The sequence below is a fragment of the Manihot esculenta genome, chromosome 1 (assembly GCF_001659605.2).
Source record: "Manihot esculenta cultivar AM560-2 chromosome 1, M.esculenta_v8, whole genome shotgun sequence".
Classification (NCBI taxonomy): Eukaryota; Viridiplantae; Streptophyta; class Magnoliopsida; order Malpighiales; family Euphorbiaceae; genus Manihot; species Manihot esculenta.
Window position 1 is genome coordinate 34,606,729 of NC_035161.2, and position 27,480 is coordinate 34,634,208.

At 38.4% G+C, this 27,480-nt stretch overlaps 3 protein-coding genes and 1 non-coding gene across 4 annotated transcripts; 2 read left to right on the forward strand and 2 right to left on the reverse strand.

The window, feature by feature from the left end:
- Positions 1-267: 267 nt before the first annotated feature.
- LOC110613547 (zinc finger CCCH domain-containing protein 66) lies at positions 268-3,519 on the reverse strand. Its single transcript, XM_021754777.2, has 2 exons — positions 3,269-3,519; positions 268-2,728 (listed from the first exon to the last, which is right to left on the reverse strand). Exon 2 carries the CDS (start codon positions 2,683-2,685, stop codon positions 577-579), a length of 2,109 nt encoding a protein of 702 aa, XP_021610469.1. The 5' UTR covers positions 2,686-2,728; positions 3,269-3,519; the 3' UTR covers positions 268-576.
- A 3,037-nt stretch (positions 3,520-6,556) lies between these two features.
- Positions 6,557-9,385, forward strand: LOC110621390 (putative serine/threonine-protein kinase-like protein CCR3). Its single transcript, XM_021765673.2, has one exon. It carries the CDS (start codon positions 6,709-6,711, stop codon positions 9,103-9,105), a length of 2,397 nt encoding a protein of 798 aa, XP_021621365.1. The 5' UTR covers positions 6,557-6,708; the 3' UTR covers positions 9,106-9,385.
- Positions 9,386-15,370: 5,985 nt separating this feature from the next.
- On the forward strand, positions 15,371-15,477 carry LOC122721874. Its single transcript, XR_006348655.1, has one exon. It is a non-coding gene; the product is annotated as a small nucleolar RNA R71 (small nucleolar RNA).
- A 3,286-nt stretch (positions 15,478-18,763) lies between these two features.
- On the reverse strand, positions 18,764-22,734 carry LOC110620987 (phosphoinositide phospholipase C 4). Its single transcript, XM_021764955.2, has 9 exons — positions 21,706-22,734; positions 21,339-21,535; positions 20,858-20,993; positions 20,529-20,771; positions 20,227-20,435; positions 20,001-20,118; positions 19,590-19,742; positions 19,420-19,506; positions 18,764-19,229 (listed from the first exon to the last, which is right to left on the reverse strand). Exons 1-9 carry the CDS (start codon positions 22,021-22,023, stop codon positions 18,936-18,938), a joined length of 1,755 nt encoding a protein of 584 aa, XP_021620647.1. The 5' UTR covers positions 22,024-22,734; the 3' UTR covers positions 18,764-18,935.
- Between the last annotated feature and the right edge of the window lie 4,746 nt (positions 22,735-27,480).

Consider the following 27,480-nt stretch of genomic DNA (forward strand, 5'->3'; position numbering starts at 1 on the left):
AAAAGTAAGCAAGAAAAAAAAAAAAAAAAAAAAAGCACAGAAGTCATTGGAAGCTGGCATCTCTTTTATATAGAGAGCTGCATGCCAAAGCCTGCATTCAGTCTTTTCTAACTGAAACCACTCAAATACATCCATAAGCATAATGACATGAAGAACATTTTGAAAATTGGAATATATTTATTCAGTAATTAATGTAAACAGCATTTTTAATACATATGACGCATACAACCTCCAAAGTGAAGATAATCCAGAAAATAGGCCATCTGGTAAAATGAAATTAGATATTTTGCATTGGATTCTCTCATCAGCACAAAAATATGCCTCATAAGAATATATTTATACCCAGTAAATAGAAAGAATCTATTGTTTATCATTACCTAATAACACCATGAGCAGATAACCCTTCATCCTGCCCAGCTTTTCTTTTTTTTGTTCTTCTTCTTGGACCTTTTTTCTTTTCTTTCTCAATTACTTTCCGCCTAGATATATATTAAGCTAGTAAATATTGAAAAAAATAAGAAAAAATTACTACTAGTTAAAATGTTAATTAGGAGCCAACTGGGGGCTACTGTTGTTTTAAGCCACCATCTGCTCCTGCTCAATGTATAATTGCTCTACCCAAGCTGGAAGCATTTCTGAACCTCCAGTGTTAATAAGGCATTGCTGTTGCTGTTCCTCAAAGCTGAAGTGCCCAGAATGCTGAGGAGGGGTATCCTTTACCAAGGACTGAACCCATGACACATCTAGCTTGTCAACAGTTGCAGGCTCTGAGACTGCAGCTACTGCCAAACTGCTGCCATTGCTTCGAATGCCAAAGGAAGCAGACTTTCGCAGTTTATCAAGCCCTTGTCCTTGCATGCCCCATTCTAATTTGCCATCAGGTGAACCCCAGTCTGAAAGATTAGAAGGCAGTATAGTTGCTGAAGAAGTTGGTGAAGAAAACCCAGTATGACGGTTCACAGCACTTCTCTCAATGAAACTCTGGCTCCGATTTGCAAAGGCAGCCCTTGAATTCAAAACTGCTGCTGCTGCTGCACCAGATGAGTCAATCCTGAAAGATGGTGTCCTCACAGGAGAAGATGGGAAGTTGGTAGGGTAGCTTGAGCGAAGCAGCTGGTTAATGTTCTGGCGCATCCGAATCTCTGTTGGAGACTGTAATTGCGATGCAGTGGCATCCCCTGGGAGTCCTTGCAATTGAGGCAAAATTGTAGGATCAAGAGATCCAAAAATACCCTCAAGATTAGTTGGCTTCACTCCTCCAAGCCTAGTCAACTCCGTAGTTCGATCACCAAAGATAGCAAAAGCTGAAGCAGTGGACAAACCATTGTTCCAACTGGAAGGTGAGGGGAGACCAGAAATCTCATCCATCAGTTGTTGCCGGCAATGGTGACTATCAAGCGCAAACAACTCTGCATCCATATCCATATCTCTAGCACTCAGTGCAGATTTCAGCCTACTACCAGGAAGCTGCAAGTTAAGGGGCACAATATTAGACTGACTGGGCCAACTACCCAGAGGAGATAAGGACCCAGTAGGAGTCACGGGTGGGGTTGATGTAGGTGGTATCATGACAGATGGAGAACCGAGGGCAAGTGGACTGATAGAACCCATGTCTAGTGCTGAACCGTTGGCTGAGAGAGATCTTGGTGAAGGCACAGCTGAACCTGTTGAGGCATACAAGGGTCGAAGCTCTTCAGGCTTGTGAGCAAAGAAACAAACCCTTCTTGAGCAATTAGTCTCATCTTTGCAGAGACGTGTTCGATATTGGGCAGGGTGAAGCCAGCACTCAAAAATACCATGTGCATATTCACAAGCATCACCTTGCCTGCATGAACCCTTCCGGAACTCAGGGCATGGGACACAACTATAATGGTATTTCCTTGGATCTCGCCGCCTTGCATTCTCACCAGGATGAACAAATGGGCATTCTGTCCAATCATGGGAATATGCCCTTGAGCAAGGCTTCACCTTAAATGTATACATTCTAAATTCATCAGTACCATATATACCATAATTGATATCAGGAAGAGTGAGATCGACAGGATATTCTTTCTTGTCAGTCCCATCTTTAAATAATCTTGGAGTTGAAACTTCCTGCTGCTGTTGCACATCTATTTCATCAGGATTCTGATCAGCCAAAACACAAGATTCATCACTAGTACAGCCACCCTTTAGCACAAGCTCTAGTGCCTGTCTCCTCAAATTAAAACTGAAACAAGCAACTGGAACAAGCAAATCACTAGCACAATTTCCATTGGCATCAACAGCGTTAGGATCAGCAGAGGCAGCAAGCAAGAGCTTGACAACCTCAACAGAAGATGCAGAACCACCTGCAACAGCGCAGTGAAGGGCTGTGGCGCCATCAGACCCACAACACCGATTAACATCAACATGGCCCATTTCCAAGATATAACTCAAGACATCCTTGCTTCCAAATAAGGCAGCAATCATGAGGGGAGTCCTCTCCTCAAACCCCATCTTTTTTGAGCCAATTCTTCCCCCATACCATAAGCCAGGCTCATCAACCTCACGGCCTCCTTGGATTTCTCTCTTAAATCCAATCAGATCATTCGAGGCAGACAATTCAAGCAAAACAGAGAGATCACTGCAATACCCATCTTTTTGAAATTCATTCCCCATGAAGACACCTGTATGAGTTGGTTTCTTCTTTGATCCACTGCACATTGAAATACTTCTCTTCTCAGACCTTGTTCGAACTCCCTTTTTTCTACAAAGTTGTAACGAAGAACATTCAAAATCACACTTTCAATTTCAAACATTTAAACAGACGAAAGAAAAAACAATACGGGTTTGTTTAATACAAGTAATTTGTTTAAGGGAATACAAATCAAAAGGCCGGTTTCAACTTGAAGAAGTTGCAACAAAACTACCACAAACCTAAAACCATTTATCTTGCAGAAGAATTATGTGCCCTTAAACAATCAACCACAAAACAAGATTTTGCAGAACTAAAATAAACATAGGAAACAGAAACTGGTTGCAATCCTAACAAACATAACTGCGTCATCTAGCCCATCCTGTGTCTGATTCTTGAGGATAAAATTAATACTAAAAAGCAAATAAAAGTTCTGTATCTCACAGTTCATAGTTTCCACTTTCCATAAATATCAAGCCAAGCACCACAACCCACAGCTAAAGTTCCCTTATTTACCTACTTTTTAAAATCAACCTAACAGAACATCATCACCGAAACGAAGCCAAGAAAAATAAATTCCAGCAAACATCGAAAAGATCAGAAAGAACAAACCTTTTTAAATGCAAAAATGAGAGCACCAGGGAAAAAACTAAACCCAGAACTATTAAGTTCTGCCTTATTACAGTTCTCGAGTTTTATCATTCGCTTTGAACCAGAGATGGAATGAGGGAGAGAGAGGGAATTTTGGCTTCTCTTTTAATGCGTTCTTTTGTGGGGGTTCAAAAAGACAGCCCTATGGAGCTACTTCCATGGCTCCTCCTATGGAAGTACTTTATTTTATTATTATTGTTTTTTAAAACTTTTTTATTCTTTCCATCGCGGAAAAAAGGAAAAATAAAACCAAAAGGCAAATGCAAATGAAATGCACAAGCAAATTCAAATTTAAATGAAGGTCAGGGGCCCACTATATTCAAATATCTAACCGCGATCGAGTAATGAGACGCCACATTTCGATTTCTGTGTGGAAACGGCCTCACCAAAGACGACTGTATCGAGATTCCGGATCATCACGCTTTACGCGTTTTTGGTCTCTGGTGGATGACGTGGACGTAGCTACGCCGTCATCGTACGCCAGGTTTTTTTTATATACAAAAAATGAATTTATCTTATTGGTCCTTGAATTTTGCTATATCCACCATCCGTCTTTTGATTAAAAACCATTTTTCGGAGTAAATTATATTTAATTCTTGATATATTAAAAATTGCACGTTAATTTTTTATTTAAAATAATGTAGTCAAGTTTTCATTCTGCTCTCTGCTGAGGAAACGATCTCCCCCACATAATTTTTGTTTTATTAATAAAATTTTTCATCTATTTTTATATTGCAATAATTATTATCTATATTGACAAAAATATATAAAAAAATATTTTATATGCTATGAGATAAATTTTCAAGACACATTTATATAAAATCATATAAAAGTGATATTATATATAAGAATTACACAAAATATAAGAATTATGCGCAATCGCAGGGCTATTTGCTAATAGGCCAGGGCCGTGGATCCAAATTAATGGGCTCAGCTAAATTAAGTTCAGCCCAGCCCAATTGAAATTGAAATCGAATCCGTAACTGCTGAATTGGGACTGAACCCCGAGATCAGACACACGGCAGTTTATTCTCCTACCTTTTTGTTCGTGTGATTTTTCTTCGAAGCTTTGCTATTCCCATTCGGTAGTCAGTAGAAATGAGAAGGAAATTTGATAGAATAAGCAGCGTAGTTTTTCTCTCGCTGAATGCTGCTTGGGATCATGCAATTGATGCTATCAGTTCATAACCTAATAATCAGATGGAATCGATGAGAAGTTGAAGAAATTTGATCGGGAGCAAATATCCACAGATTGAACAATCCTGCATGTCAAAATCATTATCAGGTTATGTGTGGAATCCTATTGAACTTAAAGTGAAATTCAATTCCCTCAAACAATTCTTAATTTAAGACGTGATCTGAAACAAAGTAAATACATCAATTTGAATTCATGACATGAATATTTGGTAGGGAAAAAGAAGATGCCCTGTGCAGGATCTGGATATTGCAAAACCTCCCAAAGAGTAGCTAGGAATTTGAAAAACAACAGAAGTTCTGAGAAAATCTGATTTCTGGGTGAGCTTCGCTTGGTCATTTATGCTGTACCTCAACTGACTGCCTTGGATTTTAAATACTTCCTGGTATGGTAAAATAATAATAATAATAAATCATATTTTTGAAACACTAAAGACGCATTTGGGAAGTTGGTCGGCGTTATTCTTGTCACTTTCTGCTACCAAATTTTGGCTTAAATGTTGGTTTTGGTCCTCCTACTGCCCCCTTCAAGTGCATCTTCCTCTTAATTCTTGCAATTGTTGTATGTATAGACTGGCATGAGAGGAAGTTTACAGAGGGTGATGAAGAGGACACTGATTCCTTGGACAAAAATGGAGATAGAATCATTCGTTTCTGGAAAGACCATGGACGCTAGTTGAACTTCAATGTTTTGGGTGGCAGCCAGATTTGGTTCTTGGGGCCTAAAAGTTTGTGCTTTGTTGTGAAAATAGCCTATTCTCCTCTTCCTTGGCGTATGGGCCTAGTCAGGTGCAATTATAACTGAAAATTATCGCAGGAGGTTCTAATAAATTTTTTGGCCAAATATTATATTATATATATATTTTAAATTGTCGAGCGAAATTTCATTAGTAACTTAATTAATTAATAACGCTAATTTTTTTAGTTTAAAAAAATAAACTTAATTAAATAAGAAAAATTTATGACTCAATTTGTAAATTATAATAAAAAAAAAATTTAAATTTTAATGAGTTAAATATATATAAATTTAAATTTATTTTATTTATTAATTAAAATTAAAAATGAATTCAACTCATTTATAAAAAAATAAATTTTACTTATTTATAAAATAAATCAAATTTTTATTACACAAAATTTTAAACAGTTCACAAAATTGATTTATTTACAATTTTACTTATAAGAAAATTTAATTTTTTTAAATTTTTTTTTTAAAATTAACCGGATTGAAAAAGTAAAACTTTAAAATTTATTTAAGTGCAATCTACTACTGTCTGTGAATATTTCTTATTTTTATTTTTTTAACTTTAATCATGGATCTAATTAATATTTACATTTTTATATGTTATTATTTCGCGAATTTTTATAATATCATGTGCATATTTAATTATTTTATTATAACTGTTAATTACCATTTAATATTCATCTCATGTTGAGTAAGAATTTGATTACAGAGCAGCAAGTACCTGCGACTGTAAAGTATCATTTCAGAGGCCAGAACCCATAGATCAAAGCGTTAAGAAATTCTCTTTCACCTAATCCATGTGCCGCTGCGGACTAAAATCGTTCCAACTTTCAATTGAAGGAAGCCTTTGATTTGATGCGGTTCAAGCATGGGAAACCTTTTTTTTTCCTTCAAGCAAGATTTATTTTAAATTTTGACTTATTTAAATATTAAAAACTCCTTATTTTTATTTATTAGATAGAGTTAAAGAATTTAATTATTATGAGTGAGTAAATATTTTCAAAAATACTTTACCGGTTTTCTAATAAGATTTTTTAAAAAAATCTTTTTACATAATAAAATATTTATAAATTTTTTCATATATCTCAATTAAATAATACAAAATTATTAAACTATCATTTACTCTATTTTTTAAAAAAATAAAGATAAAAAATTAAATATATTTCATCTTATCATCTGTCACCTTACATTTTAACAAATCTTACCTTAACTTTAACCAGCAAATAAAGGTAAGTTATAGGTTAAAACGACCTATCGTATACCATTCAACAGCATAACCCATTCCAAGGGACCACACGCTCCACGCCTTACTCCTTTTCGTTTATAGTCTCTCCGTCTTATTATTATTCTCTCCCTTCTTGTGCTTCAGCTCTCTTCTCGTTCATTCATTTCTTCAGCTTTCAATGAAGAAGAGAAAGCCAGAGAGGCCTCTGCATTTGCTTTCTGCCCAATTCCAATCTCTCAAATGACACTCAATCTTTCCCATCTCACCAATGTCTTTATCATCATTGCCATTATCACCTCCCTTCTCTATGCTGCTGCTGTGGTTGACGGCCTTGGCTCTGCCTCCACTATTGCCGTCACTTATAGCACTGCTACTGTCTGTGGCATCATCGCCGGTGAGGCCACCCAAAGAATACAATGCTACCAAAATGGCCAAATCATTTATATACAACCCAATGTTTCCTTTGAATCTATCTCTGGAGGACAGACCTTCTTCTGTGGCCTCCTCTCTGGAGGCTTCAGTGTTTTATGCTGGGAGACCTTAGCTGCAACCAACTCAAGCTTTCAACCCAAGCGCATCTACTGCAGTAACAGCATTCAGCTAACTGATCTAACTGTTGGAGATAATCAGGTTTGCGCAAGAGAGGTCAACTCTGGCATAGCTAAGTGCTGGAGAGGCAAAGGCAGAGGTAGGTCTCCTTTTCCATCACCTGGGGTGGATTTAAGGTTTAGTACTCTCACATCTGGGAGTGGCTTTACGTGTGGAATTTTGAGGAACAACAGTAGAGTTTATTGTTGGGGTAATAATGATGTTGGAGATGAGATTCAAACACAGTTTGGCAATTTAACAATGCTAAACTTGGTTGCCGGAGAGTCTCATGCTTGTGGATTGACTACCAGTGGATTTTTGGTGTGCAAAGGGAGCAACAGCGCTGGTCAATTGGATGTTCCTTTTAGTTCGGGTTTTGCATTTTCAGGTCTTGCTTTAGGATCAGATTTTAGCTGTGCTATCAAGCAAAGCGATGGATTATTATCATGCTGGGGTGGGGCAAATAAATTTCAACTTAATAGCAACATATTGAAAAATTTTCCGTTTGAGTTGATTGTTGCTGGTTTGGATTTCACATGTGGGCTTACAACGAGGAATTTATCGATTATTTGCTGGGGTCTTGGATGGTCTAACGTGCTTCACCATGGAAATGAACTTGCACTGGGAATGATAATTCCTGGTCCTTGTGTTCAGTCTTCTTGTGGTACATGTGGTGTGTATCCGAATTCTGAATCCTTGTGTGATGGGTATGGGAATATCTGCAAATCCTGCCAGACTGAACTTCCAATTGCTGTGCCTTTGCTCCCAAGAAAATCACCACCATCTCAACAAGTACAGCCACTCTCTCCATCAAGGGACAAAAATAATCTTCCTCTGGCTTTTGTGATTGTCGGATCTGTAGGTGTCTTTGCAGGCATCTCCTCTATTATTTATTGCTTACACAGGGTTTTACATCATAATTCTGTTCAGCCCTCAAGTATAAATGCCAGCCTGAATGAGAATACTGCTGCTACGGCTCATAATGCTTCCACTACCCCGTCTTTAAGAACATTCTCTGCTAAGCATTGTAGCTCGAGAAGATTGGGGCGGCAGAGAAGTGGATCATCTTCCAAGCATACAGACAAGACTCAGAAATTTTCCCTATCAGAGCTTGCTGCTGCTACGAACAATTTCTCAATGGAAAACAAGATTGGTGCTGGGAGCTTTGGCATCGTTTACAAAGGCAAACTTGCAAATGGTCGCGAAGTAGCAATCAAAAGAGGAGAAACTGGAACAAAGATAAAGAAATTCCAAGACAAAGAAAGTGCATTTGATTCAGAAATAGCGTTATTATCAAGGCTTCACCACAAGCATTTAGTGGAGCTAGTAGGTTTCTGCGACGAAAAGGATGAGAGGTTGCTGGTTTATGAGTACATGAGCAATGGGGCACTGCACAATCATTTGCATTACAGCCAAAACGTTGAACAGAACAGCAGCATTTTGAATTCCTGGAAAATGAGGATTAAAATTGCACTGGACGCCGCCAGGGGAATCAACTATCTGCACAACTATGCGGTACCACCGATAATTCACAGAGATATAAAAACCTCCAACATACTTATAGATGCAAATTGGACTGCTAGAGTATCTGATTTTGGTTTATCATTGATGGGGCCAGAATTTGACCAAGAGTTCATGTCAACAAAGGCAGTTGGAACAGTAGGATATATTGATCCTGAGTACTATGTATTAAATGTATTAACAGCAAAAAGCGATGTTTATGGTCTAGGAGTAGTATTATTAGAGCTTTTGACTGGAAAGAGAGCTGTGTTCAAGAGTGAAGAAGAAGGTGCAGGGCCAATGGGACTTGTGGAGTATGCAACACAATTCATATCAGCAGGGCAACTGAAAAAGGTTCTGGATAAAAGGGTTTGTCCACCAGAGATGCTTGAGGCCGAGGCAGTGGAGTTGATGGCCTACACTGCAATGCATTGTGTAAACTTGGAGGGAAAGGAGAGGCCTGATATTGTTGATGTTGTTTCTGCTTTGGAGAGAGCATTGGCTCTTTGTGATGTGACCCCAGCTAGCTTCTCCACTCCATCAAACTGAAATTTCCACACTATGGAAAAAGAAGGAAAGAAAGAAAAAATTCACTTTCTATTTGTTTATCTGTAAGTTGTTTTCTAACATTTTCTCTTTCTCCGTATAGCTAGGGTAGTATCCTACACAGTTGTTATTCTTTGTACAAGTGTAAAGAACTGCAAAAATTACTTGTCACTAACATGATGGTCCCAATTATCTTGTTTGTAGTGTTAATAGGCATTCACTTTGGATATTGGAGCAGTTCCTTTTTCTTTATTGAATTTGCTTTCTTTATCAGTTCACTTTACCAATTTTTTTTTTCTTTTTTACTTTCCAAGTTGTCAGGGCCTTGCAATGGATAATTAATTAGCAAAGTTCAAAATTTGCTGGGAGACATAAGAGCAGGGAAATTTATTTTGTTTCCAAGAAAAATAATTAAACGCTTTAGTGGGATCTGAATCACATGGGTTCATAATAGAGTGGCTGAGTTTCAATGAAACAACCTGTGTCCTTTGGTTATCACAAAATGGATTTAGATCTGTCTTAGGTTTCTGCATTACTTTGAAGGGTTTAATTTACTATATTATTCAACCATAATATACCTGCAATGGCGGGAGTGAGAGAAACACGTGGGACCCTTCATATAGACACAAATAAAGGCAAAAGAATTTGAAGTTACTTGGCAGAAGGGCAGGCCAGGCGGTGAGGGCCAAAACTTCAAAGGGTGGCATCCTGCCTTGTCATATTTCAATATCATATGATCTGCGTTACAGGCTGTGTTATTTGTGGGAGCATTCTGAAAAGTCTAAACTATCTGGTGGACATGGAAATTTAATATTGTTATTTGCTTGTCCAGTTAAGTAGAGCATGTGATGTCTAAATTAGAGAGAGAGAGAGAGAAAAAAAAAAAAGAAAAGAAAAGAATAGAAGCTAAGACTGGGATATCATATATGATTAACAGGTGGAAGGGACCCAGATCCAGATGCCAACTCTGCGTATTTGACTTCAAAATAAACAAATTCTATGGATTCTTCTGATTACTTTGTGGTGGCAAGTGGCAACGAATCTGCATTAGGTGCTAAGTTGTTGTGCAACAACAGAAGCTGAGACTTGATAAATTTCCTTCAATCTAATCATCACTTCCTATCTGATCAACTTTTTCATGATACAACACAGAGTTCCGGAGTTCACTGTTGCTCGTAAATTCAGTAAGTAATGTAACATTGGTGTGATAAGCGCAGTGCACGTATAATTACTTGAAACTTACTAAACAATTTAGATTAATCAATTTGGAACAAATAAAAAATTATTTTAGAGTGTTTTTTTAAGGTATCAACTTCTGTAGCTTCACGATTATAGTTTCTAGAAGAGGATGTTTTTCAACATATAAATTATTGAATTATTGTCAAAGCTAGGATGATTATCCAATGTTCTTGTCTTGTTGCCCTGCCAGTATCTTGCTTGCACTTCTGGCACTAGGCTGTTGATAATACAAATGGTAAATTGAAGGCATTATTAATTTTCCATTTCCTCTAGCTTATCAACCAAGTAATAGCTTTCTTTTTAATATATATATATATATATATATAATTACATTTTATACCCATGCCTTTATCCTATTTGCTTGCAATATAATGCTGACGTGGTACCAACGTTGATTAGACATGTTAACTAATAAAATTTCCAATGTAACTCATAGTTCCTGCCATGTCGTTTACACTGTTGATAACGGTTGTCGAAACCGTAAAAAATAAACCTATTAAACAATCAACAATTAACTTGTAGATAGTGGCAATAGGGTCGAACCACAGGGATTTGACACTACGAATTTTCCTATTGATGACTAAGGCAAGTAATAACAAGTAATTAAACGAGGGGGGTTTGATTTGATGAATTAAAACTAAATAGCAAAAGAAAGCAATAAATTAAAGATGAGTAAATCAATAAGAGAAAAGCTTCTAGTTGAAGTATGGATATATTTCAGATTGTTTAGAATTGATCATTGATTCTTTAATACTCCTATTTATCTCAATAAATTAGTTTAGGATGTGGAAGACGCTTCTCACAATCCAAATTCCTCCTTAGTTCTAGTTTGATTAGGAAACGTTCGCTAATCAAACACTAGTTAACAAGTTGCCAAGGAACGTCCTTGGGGCCTTTGGCATCGAACAACTGTTAACTGCATTAAGATTTAGAGAAACCTAATTCTAACCTTGCCAACCGCGTGGTCAAGTTTAAATCATGCAACTTGATTAAATTTGTGTTCAAATAATATAAGCAATTACGGACTTAAATTATTCAAACAATTGTTACTCAAGCAATTAAAAGCAATAGGCCTAAATTGATTCTAAAAGCAAAGCAACAATTATAGAAAGATCAAATTGCATAAATATTGAAAATAACTAGAAGTTTAACAATGGAGATTTAAATCTCCCAATTCATCACAAATCTGAATTTTCCAATTTCAACTAGAAAATAATGAATTTAGCCACTCATGGTGACTAAAATACACAAAAATAAAGAAGAAAAGAAAAAGAAAGTTTCTGCTGTGTTGCTGGAGAATTTCCGAGGATGGCAGATGCTGAAAGATGATGATAGGATGCTGGTTTGGATGTTGCCCTTATATAGCTGGAGAATCCCAATTCCAATTTGATTAGGGTTTTGGAATCTCAATTTGATTTGGTCTTCTTTGTAGTCTTTGATTCCTCTTTGGATTTTGTATTTGATTGAGAATGGAACTCTCTAAGTGAAGGGCGTGGCTCTTGGGACCGATCTTGTGGTGTTTGAAGTGGACTTGGACTTCTTTTCTTTGAATTTGGATTTTCTGCTCTTTTCCCGCCTCTGCTGTCAACTTCTGCTGTCAAGGTGACTTGGGCAGTTTCTGCGAGTGACTTGGGCAAGTCACTTGCTCAATCTGCCCCAATCGCTCTCTGGGATTCAGTCCAGTTTTTGCCTCTGACTCTGCGAATGACTTGGCCAGTTCCTGCGAGTGATTTGGGCAAATCACTTTGACCCAATCACTTTTCCAGCTTTTTCTTCACTTTTTCTCCAACTTTTCAATTTCTTCCTTTTCTGTAAAAACATAACAAAAACACAAATTAAGCTAGAAAAATGTGTAAATAAACAGTAAGAGATATGATAAAAATGTGGCTAAATTATGCTTGATCAAATACCCCCACACCTAGCTTTTTGCTTGTCCTCAAGCAACAAACAATTTAGTCAATCAAGCCCCTTTTTCTTTTGATCCTAAGTACCACTTAATCAGCCCCCCTAGACTCCTAATTTGAAACACTACAGTGTAGGATGCATGTACTAAGGTTACCCCCCTTCTTTCCTTGTTTCCTATCACACACCATGGCCAAGGGAAAGTTTTTTATTTGATCATGCTTATTCTTTTATATTAGGTTTAATGCAATCCCTTAAGAGTGACTTGCCCTATTTTAAGCATTTTTAATTATCAGCACTTTTTTTTTTTATTTAACTTTGCCTGAAAAAATCACCAACCTTTTTACGCGATGGTGCATATGGGTGATACACCCCCGGTTACTCAGTTGGTCACTTTTCCAAGTGGCTACTAGCTCTGTTCATAATCTTAGGCCATCGGAACTTTATTTTTGATGCCTGAAAAAGTCACCAACCTTTTTACGCGACGGTGCACATGGGTAATACACCTCCGGTTACTCAGTTGGTCACTTGTCCAAGTGACTGTTAGCTCAGTTCATAGCCTTAGATCATAGGAACAGGTTGTGTTTTGTGCTTTTTGATTTGCTGAGTTTTTCTTTTTCTTTTTCCTTTTTATAACAATTTGGGCAAATCAACTTAAGAGAATTACACTAACTTTTTATTGCATGTATTTTATTTTCCTTTCCTATTGGCCACAGTAGTTTCAAGGACTCAATTCAAGAAAAAGAACTTCCTAAGTAAGGGCTACACACTGTGCATGGTTCAATTTAGGTTTAAAGGGTTGGATAATTTAATGGGGTCATGAGGTAAGGAACTCTTTTGGCTTAGTCATCTATGCTGAGTAGAGCAATAGGCTAAAAAAAAAAAACAAAATTCTGTGTGTGTGTGCATATGTGTGGAAGAAAAAATTTTCTGGTGTGTGAAAGAGGTAAGACTAATGCAAAAAGAAACAAAAAGAATGTAAAAGAAAACTAAACATGGTGAGGACTGTGCAAGTGAAGACTGTGCAAAATGTTCTTCAAACACCCCCCACACCTATTGCAAACATTGTCCCCAATGTGTGAACATATATACATATAAATTAAGAAGGAAAGGGAAAGGGACTTCCTGGCCTGGGGTGATTTGGGCAAATTGCCTCAGTGATTTGGGCAAATCACCCAGCCAAATCACTGTCTTTGCTGTTCTGTGGGCAGGAAGTGATTCACATCTGCTGGTTCTTCTGTTGGGGCAGGATGCTGTCTGATTAGCTGTCTTCATCCTGAACACACGCTCATGGCCAATGCAAAACATATAAAGAGAAAAATAAGAGAGAAAGGGACTCCCTAGGGTGGTGATTTGGCCAAATCAGTGGCCAAATCAGCTGTGATGGTGGTCTGCAGGTATGAAGTGTTGAACCAGCAGCTGCAGCATGCCTTCCATGTGTATGGTTCGGGCCTCCATTCTGTCAAGGCGAGATTCTGCAGATTGATCAGCTGCTGGAGGTTCTGCTGATTTGGGCAGTGATTTGGGCAAATCACTTGGCCAAATCACCTCTGCTGTAGTTAAGTTCTGCTGATTTTTCCATTGATTTGCGCAAATCACCTCTGCTGGGTTGCCTCCCAGTAGCGCCCTAGTTTAAAGTCGCGGGCTGGACTTTTCTGACTTGATCAAGGCTCAAGTAATAGGGGGAGGGAAAAGGATTCCCACAGAATTAAGTAAGAAGTGTAGCACACCTTTCATTTTGGTTATAATCCATCCTATTTCTTTCATGTACTCATGAAATAGCATGATTAATTTCTCCTCTTTCAAGTGAGGTGTGCCTCTAGCCCCTATGTTTGAAATTTTGAGGTGATTGGGCAGCACTTTGAACTCCAATTCATATTTCTCCATAAAAGGTGGCTGCAATCTAGTACTGAACTTGGGCAAATCGAATTCTGCTTGAACTGATGATTTGGGCAAATCAAAATCTGTCTGCATTGTTGATCTGATTTCTACCTGTTCAAGTGATTTGGGCAAATCAGATTCTATCTGTACAAGTGATTTGGGCAAATCACCTCTGGACCAGTCTGTGCAGCATGCTGTCTCTTCCGTTTCTTTCAAATTTTTCCTATTTTCCTCATCTTCCTGGCTGGTGTCCCTTGGTATTTGTTTGACAACATCAAGCAAAGGTATGTTGATCTCCACTTTGTGAAAGGTTGCAAGTGTTTCTTTCTTTTCTTTTTCTTTTTGTGATCTTGCAAATCTCTTGGGAAAGGGAGGAGGTACCTTAAATTTTTCTTCTAGTTGCTGATCTGCCTTGGTCTGTTTGGGGCTGAATTCTGCCTGGGTCATTGATTTGGACAGATCACTACTGCTGGGCAGCTCAGTCTGCCTAGCGATTGGGTCAGTGATTTGGGCAGATCGACTGGGTGATTTGGGCTGATCACCTTCTGGCAGATTTTTTTCCATGGCCTGTTTTTGCAATTTTTCAGCCCTACTGTCTTGCAGCTCTTTTCCACTCCTCAATGTGATGGCACTAGCATTTTGCCTTGGATTTATCTCAGTTTGGGAAGGTAGCTTTCCTTGTGATTCAAGCTTACTCAAGGATGAAGCCATTTGTCCCATTTGTTGCTCAAGATTTTGCACGGTGCGTGCTAAGGACTTCACGATCTCTTCAAAGGGTGCATTGGACTTTTGAGGTGCAGCTTGAATTGGATTTATTTGCTGGTAGTTTGGATATTGATTGGCCCTTGCATAACTTCTTTGCCCATTAAATCCTCCTACTTGTTGGTCCTCTTCTTGAAGGGAGGGACATAGGTCAGTAGGGTGGCTCAAGTTTGCACATATTCCACATGGTTTGGGCTGCTGAATCTGCTGGATTTGTTGGGCTTGACCCACAACAAGGCTATGGACAACATTGGTGAGATCAGAAATTTGGGATGCTAAAGTGGATGTACTCACCTCATTCACCCTTCTTGGTGGCTGTTCTTGGTCTCCAAATTGCTGTGAGGCTGCTGCCATGGTGGAAATTAAATCCCTTATGGCTTGAGGTGACTTGTCTTCAATTGATCCTCCACATGCTGCGTCTATGAACTTTCTTTCTGAAGGTAGCAAACCTCCATAGAAGTATTCAATGAGTGACTTATCAGAGATGTCATGTTGAGGGCAGCTTATGCACAATCGATTGAATCTTTCCCAATATTCATATAGCTCTTCATAATCCTTTTGCTTGATGCAACTAATCTCTCTTCTGATGCCAATAGCTTTTGAGGTTGGGAAGTATTTTCTCAAGAAGACTCTCACCATCCCATCCCATGAAGTGATGGATCCAGGTGGTAAATAGAACAACCATTCTTTGGCAAAATCATCAAGAGAAAAGGGAAAAGCTCTTAATTTAACATGCTCTTCGGAAATACCTTGAGGCCGCATTGTTGAGCACACAATGTGAAATTCTTTGAGGTGCTTGTGTGGATCCTCATTTTTAAGACCTTTGAATTTTGGAAGAAGATGAATTAATCCGGTTTTGAGCTCAAAAGGGGCTGCCAAAGGTGGGTAAGTGATGCACCATAGTGCTTGATCATCCAAGGGTGTTGCTAATTCACGAAGAGTTCTTTCTTGTGCCATTGGAGCTCTTGCCTCAACATTTTTAGCTTCAAATTCAGCAAGGACAGCAGCTGGTTCAAGAGTAGTTGCTGTTTCAGGGGCTGGTTCTGGGATTTTGTTGGCAAAAATTTCTGGTTTTTGGGCTGGTTTTGGTGCAATTTTAGGGGCTGGTTCTGAGTGCAGCAGCTTGTGCAGCAACAGATTCAAAAAGTGCAGCATGTACAGCAGTTTCAACAATTGGTTCAGCAACTTTATTCAGCAAATGCAACAGCGGGTTCCTCAGTAACTTATGCAGCAGATTGAATGGTGGACACCAGTTTTGTTTCCGATGCTGATGCAGATGGTTTTAAGGCTTGGTTCCTCAAGTTTGCTTGCTTTCTCAAGCTCTTGGCAATACGTTCAATTTCTGGATCGTAAAGAAGAGCTTCTTTACGATCAGCCCTGGTCATAAAAGGAAAATATGTTAGTTAGATCAAATCCCCGGCAACGGCGCCAAGTTTTTGATAACGGTTGTCGAAGCCGTCAAAAATAAACCTATTAAACAATCAACAATTAACTTGTAGATAGTAGCAATAGGGTCGAACCACAGGGATTTGACACTACGAATTTTCCTATTGATGACTAAGGCAAGTAATAACAAGTAATTAAACGAGGGGGGTTTGATTTGATGAATTAAAACTAAATAGCAAAAGAAAGCAATAAATTAAAGATGAGTAAATCAATAAGAGAAAAGCTTCTAGTTGAAGTATGGATATATTTCAGATTGTTTAGAATTGATCATTGATTCTTTAATACTCCTATTTATCTCAATAAATTAGTTTAGGATGTGGAAGACGCTTCTCACAATCCAAATTCCTCCTTAGTTCTAGTTTGATTAGGAAACGTTCGCTAATCAAACACTAGTTAACAAGTTGCCAAGGAACGTCCTTGGGGCCTTTGGCATCGAACAACTGTTAACTGCATTAAGATTTAGAGAAACCTAATTCTAACCTTGCCAACCGCGTGGTCAAGTTTAGATCATGCAACTTGATTAAATTTGTGTTCAAATAATATAAGCAATTACGGACTTAAATTATTCAAACAATTGTTACTCAAGCAATTAAAAGCAATAGGCCTAAATTGATTCTAAAAGCAAAGCAACAATTATAGAAAGATCAAATTGCATAAATATTGAAAATAACTAGAAGTTTAACAATGGAGATTTAAATCTCCCAATTCATCACAAATCTGAATTTTCCAATTTCAACTAGAAAATAATGAATTTAGCCACTCATGGTGACTAAAATACACAAAAATAAAGAAGAAAAGAAAAAGAAAGTTTCTGCTGTGTTGCTGGAGAATTTCCGAGGATGGCAGATGCTGAAAGATGATGATAGGATGCTGGTTTGGATGTTGCCCTTATATAGCTGGAGAATCCCAATTCCAATTTGATTAGGGTTTTGGAATCTCAATTTGATTTGGTCTTCTTTGTAGTCTTTGATTCCTCTTTGGATTTTGTATTTGATTGAGAATGGAACTCTCTAAGTGAAGGGCGTGGCTCTTGGGACTGATCTTGTGGTGTTTGAAGTGGACTTGGACTTCTTTTCTTTGAATTTGGATTTTCTGCTCTTTTCCCGCCTCTGCTGTCAACTTCTGCTGTCAATGTGACTTGGGCAGTTTCTGCGAGTGACTTGGGCAAGTCACTTGCTCAATCTGCCCCAATCGCTCTCTGGGATTCAGTCCAGTTTTTGCCTCTGACTCTGCGAATGACTTGGCCAGTTCCTGCGAGTGATTTGGGCAAATCACTTTGACCCAATCACTTTTCCAGCTTTTTCTTCACTTTTTCTCCAACTTTTCAATTTCTTCCTTTTCTGTAAAAACATAACAAAAACACAAATTAAGCTAGAAAAATGTGTAAATAAACAGTAAGAGATATGATAAAAATGTGGCTAAATTATGCTTGATCAACTGTACATGTTCCACATTCAGAGGGAAGTCTACAATGCCAGCATGTGAAAAACAATAGGGCAATTCTTGCTGAGGATGAATATGGACCGTAGTGTAAATGCACGTAATAAGAAAAATATCAAGTAGCTCATTTCTCAAAATCTGATTCCAACCACACGTACTAACTCTCTATGCAGATTACAAACTTCGTAAACAGATTGCCATAGATATTCTTAATTTGACCAAGGATTCTGGTGGGTTTAATATATAGATCAAAATGTGTCAGGTGAAAATGCAAATCCTCCCTCTTGATGAATTTCACCTGTCAACATGATAGAAAAAGTTCGAAAACCTTAGAAATTCTTTTTACAGGTAATTGCTCAGAGGGATAAAAGACAATATCGTTTGGACGAAGTTGCAATGAGCATCAGGTTCTTTCACATAACCACAGCAACCAATATTGGCTTTAAACTTTCCATGCATAACTCAGCGATGTTTCCCATATTAAGGAGGGAAGAAAAGAGCAGTAAATAAAAGCCATATAACGTGGAGTGCGAATGCAATTCATGTCGTGAACAGCCATCTGAATCTTCTTGTTAGAAGATGTTCATTAAACATCTTATAGAGGAAAAGGCCTAGAATGATATCTGTAGTATTTTCTTTTTTCCTTTTTGTAGTGAGGATTAGTAATCAGAAGTCAGAGGATAGCACAAGAAGATTAAAAATTTTGGACTAAAAAAACAAGTACAACAAAATTTTGGAGGTTTTGATGTCAATTTGGACACTTCAAGGAGTAACCAGCACATTACAGCATTGTAATTAGAGGAATGATCATAGTTACCTGACAATGTCAGCTCCATTTGTTCTTGTAGCATTTTCAATTTCATGCTAGCTCAAGCTGAGACGTGCAATTAGACGAATTTCCTTTCAGTTGCAAAGGGAAAGCACCTTCGGTTACTCGCAAGTGTGAACAAGTATGAAAGACAATTGAATGATGGAGCATTACAAATGAGGAAAAGAAACACAAAATCCTTTACAAGTCAATAGGTTTATAACAAATTCTCAGGAAATTCTAGGAAAAAAAAAAAGTTTAACAAAGAAATATATCAAACAGCAAATGCATGGACATCATAATCTTGGAAGAATTCAACTGAGTTAGATATCTGTACTGAAATGTCATGTCAGATTTAGACAAACTCAAAGTGCATGAGAAGCCTCGATGAGTTCAACTTCTTCCCTTTGCGATCAAAAAGGGGGACAGCACGGATCCCTGGTCTAACTTCAGAAACAGGGAAACAAGTTTGGCCAGCAAAATCATCTTTCTCAGACATATCGTACTCATGAACTTCAATTCTAAGTAAAGCTATTTCAGGAACAGTCAATGGAAATGTATATTCTTCACCCCAAACAGGCGTCCAATTGTCCTCTTTTGTCTTAGTTTTCTCCATTTTCATATCATCTGGCACTCCTGCAATGCCTACCTGCCATATGAAATAACAGGTGTATATGTGCATGAAAGTTCCCTTATTCTCAGCTATTACGATGACAGTTCGCAAAGAAAGTTTCAACTCTTGTTTTGTGGCAGTTTGTTGACAGAACATGGAAGAAGAACAAGTAAAGTAATGAATTGAAAGCTATACCAAGCATAAAACAATTTATTAATCCACCCACCCTGGTGTAGAAATCTGGTGGGGAATACAAATCGAAGTGTGTCGGTTTAAAATCCAAATGCCAACCATCTCCCATGTACACTTTCACCTGTTAAGTAACAACTACACTCAGTTTTTAAAGATGTCCAGTAAAGGATAGAGGAAGGCAGTTGTTTCATGCACAGCAGTCACCTTTAAAGTTTTCTTTACAGGCAATTTGCCTCTAGGATTGAATACTTCACCACGTGACCCCAGTTTCATAAAAAAATCAGGTTTCTTCACATAACCGCAACCTCCATTGGCCCTAAACATCCCATGCATCATCCAAAGAGCTCTACCATATCCCTGTGATTGAGAAAGAGAGAATATTTGGATCTCAAACTCGAAACTTTTCCTGAAACCACTTGTCGTAAATGTTTTAACTCAGTCAAATGGGGAAAATGAAAAGGGAAAAGAACATTGCTCAATTGAACTGCTAGCATCATATATCTCAATATCACAAAGTTTAGAGAGTTTTCTTTTCCATATTAGGCATACCACAAAAAGCAAGTCACTTAAAATGACTTAAATCTCAGCAACTAATGAAAGAAAATTGAAGCGAACCTGCATATTGAATGCAACCATTTGAGCTCCATGCATCCAAGCAATAAGTGGGTTGTAGTTGGAAGAGTTAAACCTAGTGCCTTTTGGATACACTCTTAAGAAATTTTTCTGGGTGAACCTTTACACGGAGATTGAGGTGATAGATTTAGCAGTTGGAAATATTAAACGAATCATTATAAGCAGACAATTTAGCATCTTGCACCAGAAGTTCGACATGGATAATTACCTAATAATATCTACTCCATGTTTTTCAGTGGCTTTTTCCAGTGCTTTCTCACTCAAACTAAGGCGTCTAACTTTACAGGAATCAACTTTTAGTGCCTCCTTCAAGCCGCCCTTGGGCTTACCAGCATGAATCGCAATTAGACGCTTGTATGCATCTACTCCTACATGGTTTGACTCATCATCACTATCTTCACTAGTATCACTCTCAATCTGCAAGCAAAAAGCACACGATGTATAAAAATTAGACCGCAGGAAGTATATATTCACTTACTGTAAGGAGGTGCAATTCATTTATCAACGCACCGAGACGCTGTCTTCTTGATCAGATACAACGTCTGACGGCTCCTTTCCCCAAGCATCATCATCAGAATCCTTATCCTTCTGATATTCATTTCCCTTGCGCTTGACATTTTTAGACTTGTGATATTTTTTGGGAGGTTTGGTTGAAACGATTATGCGATGCTTCAAATCTTCTGGAGAAGGGAACTCTTCTAAACATTCGGATTCAGGATAATACAGCATGTTCCCAAATGTCTCCATAACCATCTAAAACGCAAAAAATTTGTGGCTACTAAATTGTAATTTTAAGAAAAATTGTCAGATTAAATTCAGATGGCGAGGCAAAAGCTTACCTGAGCAGCTTTAGCTTGAAGATCTGGGGTAAGGTGGTCTTCTAGAGTTACTATGACAGGATATGGAGAGAATGAAAAGGCATGTTCTTTTATGGATTTCAAGCACCTAATGAACTCCACCGGAGTTGTCAGTGTCCTAAGTTCAAGTGTATAGATGTCAGATGTCAGCCAAAAGCCACAACGCCAAATGAAAATGGATGTTAACAAATAACAAGTTCACAGTTCACACAAATAACAATTGGAAATTGAAACATTTTAGTCAAATCAATAGTAGAAGATAGCACGCCAGGTCGATCATTAAGCTAAATGCATAAGTTTCTTTATCGAAGAGGATGATCCCAAATTATGGATTGTCCAAACACAAAGCCCAGATGAGAATTCAAGCAGCAAAAACAGCAAATGCAGAAGAGAAAACTGTTGTTCAACAGTGATTAAAGACAAGTTGGGAAAAAGAGACAACACTTGAACTTAATTTCAATACCTTCCGTGTAGAACATGTATATCATCCTTGGTAGAATTTGGCCATATATCAAGCTCTATCACTCTTACGCCTCTCTTCAATGCATTTATGATGGGGACATCACTGCAATCGCTGCTGAGTTGGTTTCCTGTCAGGTAGGAATTATGGCCAGTATATATGAAATAGTGGGATAATGGTTTTGTCATATCCTGGTGAACCTGAAACGGCAGAAAAAAATTGTTAACAGGCGTTGAACACTTCTGTTGTTCAAAATGGGGTTTAAATTAATAATCATTGTCAACTCATTTGTTGAAAGTACAAAAGCCATTTTTTTTAATTATTAGACAGAAATTGACCCACGCACAAGCAGAAAATTCGAGAGAGATACCTGGTTTTCTCGAACAGGAGGATTGAGATCTGCAGAGAACAAATAATGGTGAAAATCATCAAGAGTGAGAGTGTGTCCGGTAAACTTGGCAATGTGATGCCTCTTGTGCAAAACCTGCTCGATTATCTTCTCAGCATCGGCGATGGAAGCAGTGGAGTCACCCTGCACATCCACCAAAAAAGTCCGAAGCTGCTCAGCCGTCATGTGGGTGGCGCTGTCGGTGTACTTCTTAAAGTGATCCTTAATGTCGGGAGGAGGACCGGCCTCAACGACTTTGAACTTCCTAATGAAGCACATACACAATCTGTAGTTACCCATTTGCAGAGAGAGTTGAGAGAGTGAAGTAAGGAGGAGAGAAATTGAAGGCTAGGGGAGAGAGATGGTGGAATATCTTTAAGGTTGAACGCTTGATTTTCCCGCTCTTTTCTTGGTTACTTAAGGAATAATAAGAATAGTACAGAGAATGGCATATGATTCTGATTCTCCATCTGTCTCCATTCATACATAACAAAACAAGGATGTTGCTGTGTTTGATCCTCAAAACTTTTCGAGATTCTTTTCTGCCTCTGTAAAAGAAGAAAAACTAAAACTTTTCGAAATTCACTTTCGCATTGGCACGGCAAGTGTGATAAGACATTTTTTAAAAAAAGTAAATTAAATAAAAAATACATTGAATTGTTTTTTCGTGTTTTATTCCAACTTCTTTTTGTTAGGGAAGTTATGACTTTTCACTTGGCCACTTTCTTTCTTCATTGGGTCGTAGAATCGGGCAATGCCGGTTCAAAAAATTTGGTAACATATAATAAATGAGACCCAGTAAGGCCATGACATAGGTTTTCCATTTTGTCAAATTGGATGATAAAAAAAGTCTAACCTATTGATAACGCTGTATAGACATGCTAACTTCTTCAATGATTGATCAATTTTTTTTAAATTCAGAGATGATGGATAGACTCTTTCAAATATCATATCACAAAGAGATTTTGAATATAGACATGATCAAACTCAATAATCAGAAAAATTTACGGTCATGTGAATTGGACATGACCTTATTAAGTTGGGTAATATATAATAAATAAAATCCGATAAAACTATGATATAGATTTTTTATTATGTCAAAATGGATGATAAAAAAGTTTAGTCTATTGATAATGCGTTACACATTTATCGATTTTTTTAAACATCGATAAATTTTATTTTTTAAATTCGGAAATAATGAATAGACTTTTTTAAATTTCATATTACAATGAGATTTTGAATGCAAATATAATAATCGACTTCAATAATAAAAAAAAATTCACAGTCGGACATGAGCTGATTAAGTTGAATAAAAATATCCATTTTCATAATATAGCACCAAATATTATAAATGCGCGCGCAGTATGTACGAACTAATTAGCTCAGTATTTATTATTCAGTCGCCCATAAAACCCTAGATCCCATTTTTTTTTCTCCATAACTTTCTCTTCTTTTTTTCTCTCTATTTTATTTCTCTTAACACTGATCCCATATTTAATTTGGACCTCGAAAAGTCTTCACTAGACATTTCGGTAGACTCATAACTTTTTCTTCACATTTTGCAAACACTTTTCTTAAAATTGAGTACGGAAGCACCTAAATGAAATCTCAAAAGTATTATCCTCTCATCAAACTGATTATAGTTTATTGATCCGCCCATTACATCAAATCACGGGTTCACATTTGATAAACTCGCCGGATCTTAGTTTATCATAATTGATTTAAAATTAATTTTAATTTTATTAAAAAAATAACTCATTTTAAATTCAATTATTAAATTAAAATTATTTTTTTTATTTTTAAAATTTTAAAAATAACAAGTTTTAACCCTTTATTTTAATTAAAATTAAACCAAATGATAAAAACCCTTTTTTTTCCTCTGAATTATTGTCAAAAGTTAACAAATATGTGTTTTAGCTCCCATAACTCAACGTTTAAAAAATTATATGTTTTGACTATATCAAACTGAAAATTCTTCTATTTAAACTAAAAGGTTTTCTATTTAGGTCATGCATAAAAACATAATCCATTTATTATAGTATTTACTTAAAATCAATTTTATAATGATTTTAATGGGTTTAATATGAAATCAACCTTATATAAGAAAAAAATTAATACATTAAATTAAATAGTTAAATCAAAATTTGTGTATAATTAATTAAAGTATATATACTAAATGCACAAAATTTAGTATAATGATTGTTAAATTCATTCTCATATGATATTTAATTTTTAAAATATATAAAAATTATATAGCTTAGAGATTTTCAGTTGAACGTTGAATATAAAATTCTTTTTTCAATTAAAGGCTCTATACTTCAAGTAAACCCACGTTAGTTACCTGCGGTCCAGTGTCCCTGGCCTTGCAGCCTTAATCGTCATTCATCTTTTGAGACGAGCCCCAACATCTCGTCGCTTCGCCTTCGTTGGCATATGACGCACCCAAAGTGATTACAGCCCAATCCTCTTCTTTCTTATTCCTTTTAAGAGCCTAATGTCACGCCACAAGAACTCACAGCTTGTCAACGTGCAGCACTTGTGAGGTTGTTCTCCCCAAAACCCACACAAGTAAGCCTATCCAACAAACCAGCAAAGTAATGGACAAATGGGAACAATCACACTAGCAAAGAAGAAGAGAATTGCAGAAGGAGAAATGTGTATTTTACTAGAGTGGCTGTACAATTTACAAGAGCTTTCACAAGGTAAATAATCTACTTCCATCTTTACAATTTCGTGGCACACCTATTTATAGACAAAGGCAGCAGTGTTTCAGGCCTCTGGAGATTTCCCTGTCAGCTGGGGTGTTCTGGAATCTTCCCCCAGTCTGGCAGAGGTGTGCTGGACAAGCTTCCCCAGTTCTGGAATGTTCCCTCTGCCTGGCAGTCTTATTAGATCCGTAGGCCAACCACAGAGAACGGCCCAGCAACCTGTTGGGTGGACTCCCTCAGGTCCAGCCCGTTGATGACCAGCGCCTGCGCCTGGCAGCCCAATCCGCATGCCCAGTGACTTGCGCGCCCAGCCTATCCCGCGATGCTTTTTCCCAGCGGCCCATCGTTCCTCAGCGGCCTACCGGCATCCTGCGGCCAACCAGCGTCCTGCGGCCAACCAGCGTCCAGCGGCCAACCAGCGTCCAGCGGCCAACCAGCATTCCAGCGGCCAACCAGCCTGCCACTCGCCTATGGCTACTTCGGTCTTCCTCCTTTCAAAATTTTTGTGGGGTGAAATTTGGAGGTTGACAATCTCCCCCACCAAAATCCTTGACGCCCTCGTCAAGCTTCTTTTGCCTTGTAGGCATCGATCTTTTGCTTGAACTGCCATAGTTCAGCCTCCTTCTCCCAACTCATTTCTGTTTCTGGCAATCCTTTCCACTTTATCAGGAACTCGGTGTAACTTGGAATCCCCCGTTGTCTAATTATCCGATCAGCCATAATTTCCTCTACTTCACGATCAAACGAGGTTACCATTGCTGGTGGTGCTCTATGCGATTGACTCCTGTTTGGATCCTCCTGGTCCCCATGGTAAGGTTTAAGAAAACTTACATGAAAAACAGGATGAATCTTCAACTGTGGTGGCAGTTCAACCTGATAGGATACGTTTCCCACCTTCTTGGTGATAGGAAAAGGCCCCTCATATTTCCTTACCAGCCCTTTGTAAACCTGTCTATAAGCTTTGAATTGCTGGGGTGGCAGCTTCACCATGACAAGATCGCCCAGTTGAAACTCTAATGGCCTTCTTTTCTTGTCTGCCCACTTCTTCATTTTCTTAGCTGCCTTGTCGAGGTGCACTTTTGCAACATCAAGTTGTTCCTGCCAACCTTTAGCCCATTTGTACGCTGAAGGACTTACTCCAGTATATCCTGAAGCAATTGCATTGGGAGTCAATGGTTGCTGTCCAGTAGCTAGTTCAAACGCACTTTGCTGTGTGGACTCACTCCTTTGCAGGTTGTAGGAGAATTGAGCGACGTCCAGCAGCTTTACCCAATTCTTCTGATTAGCACTCACAAAGTGTCTTAAGTAGAGCTCCAGCAATGCATTCACCCGCTCTGTTTGCCCATCTGTTTGTGGATGAAAAGAGGTTGAAAAATGCAGTTCTGAACCCATCATTTTAAATAGTTCCCGCCAGAACTTTCCAGTGAACCGTGGGTCTCGGTCACTGATGATGCTTCGAGGAAGGCCCCAGTATTTCACCACATGCTTGAAAAACAAGCGGGCTGCTTCATCGGCTGTGCAATCTCGTGGGGCAGGAATGAAGGTTCCATACTTTGACAATTTGTCCACGACCACAATTATGGATCCACATCCTTCAGATTTTGGCAAGGCTGATATGAAGTCCATTGTGACGCACTCCCATGGCCTTTCTGGGATGGGAAGGGGTTCCAGCAAACCCGCAGGCTGTTTTTGCTCGACCTTATCCTGCTGGCACACTAAGCAGGTCCTCACGTATCCTTCCACGTCCTCTTCCATCCTTGGCCAGTAGTATGATCTTTCCAGCAAAGCCAGAGTCCGTTGTATGCCAGGATGGCCAGCCCACAAGGAGTCATGGCACTCCTTCATCAGCTCCCTCCGAAGATTTCCCCAACGAGGAATGAACACCCGATTTCCAACAGCATAAATCAGCCCGTCGTGTTCCCAAAATCTTCTGGTTTTTCCCTCCTTAGCCAAAAGAAGAAGGTGTTTAGCAAAAGTATCATGGGACATACCTTCCCTTATGCGCTCCAGCAGGTTACTTTCCATGCTGCTTATGGAGGAAAATTCTGCCTTTCGACTCAATGCATCTGCTACCATGTTGGCCTTCCCAGGTTTGTACTCCAAGGCATAATCAAATTCTGCCAAGAAGTCCTGCCACCTTGCTTGCTTCGGGGTCAGCTTCTTCTGCTTCTGGAAGTAGCTGGTTGCAACATTGTCGGTGAGGATCGTAAACCGACTGCCCAGCAAGTAATGCCTCCACACTCTTAGGCAGTGTATGATGGCAGTCATCTCCTTGTCATGCACCGGATAACGCCTTTCAGTGTCATTCAGCTTGCGACTCTCAAAGGCAATGGGATGTCTTTCCTGCATTAACACCCCACCAATAGCAAAATCGGATGCATCAGTTTGTACCTCAAATGGCTTGGAGTAATCTGGCAGCTTCAAGACCGGCTCCTCTGAAACAGCATGTTTCAGTTCCTCAAACGCCTTTTGACATTTCACATTCCAATCCCATGGAATGTTCTTCTTCAGCAAGTCAGTCAAGGGGGCTGCCCTTTTTGAATACCCCTTGATAAATCTACGGTAGTAGTTCACCAGCCCAAGGAACGACCGCAACCCAGAAACGATCTTTGGTGGTTCCCAATCCATGATCGCCTTTACTTTGGACGAATCCATGCTAATCTGGCCTCCCGCAATCTTGTGTCCCAAGAACATTACTTCTGGTTGTGCAAACGAGCACTTTTCTGGCTTCACATATAGCTCATTTTCACGCAAAGTTTGGAACACAAGTCTAAGATGCTGAACATGATCTTGTAAGGACTCACTATAAACAACAATATCGTCTAAATAGACTACTACGAACTTGTCCATGTATGGGTGAAAAATTTTATTCATCAATGTACAGAAAGTGGCTGGTGCATTGGTTAAACCAAATGGCATTACAAGGAATTCGTATGAACCATACCTTGTAACACATGTGGTTTTCTCTTCATCTCCTTCAGCAATGCGTACTTGCCAATACCCGGAACGCAAATCCAGCTTTGAGAACCACTGAGCCTTGCCCAATTTG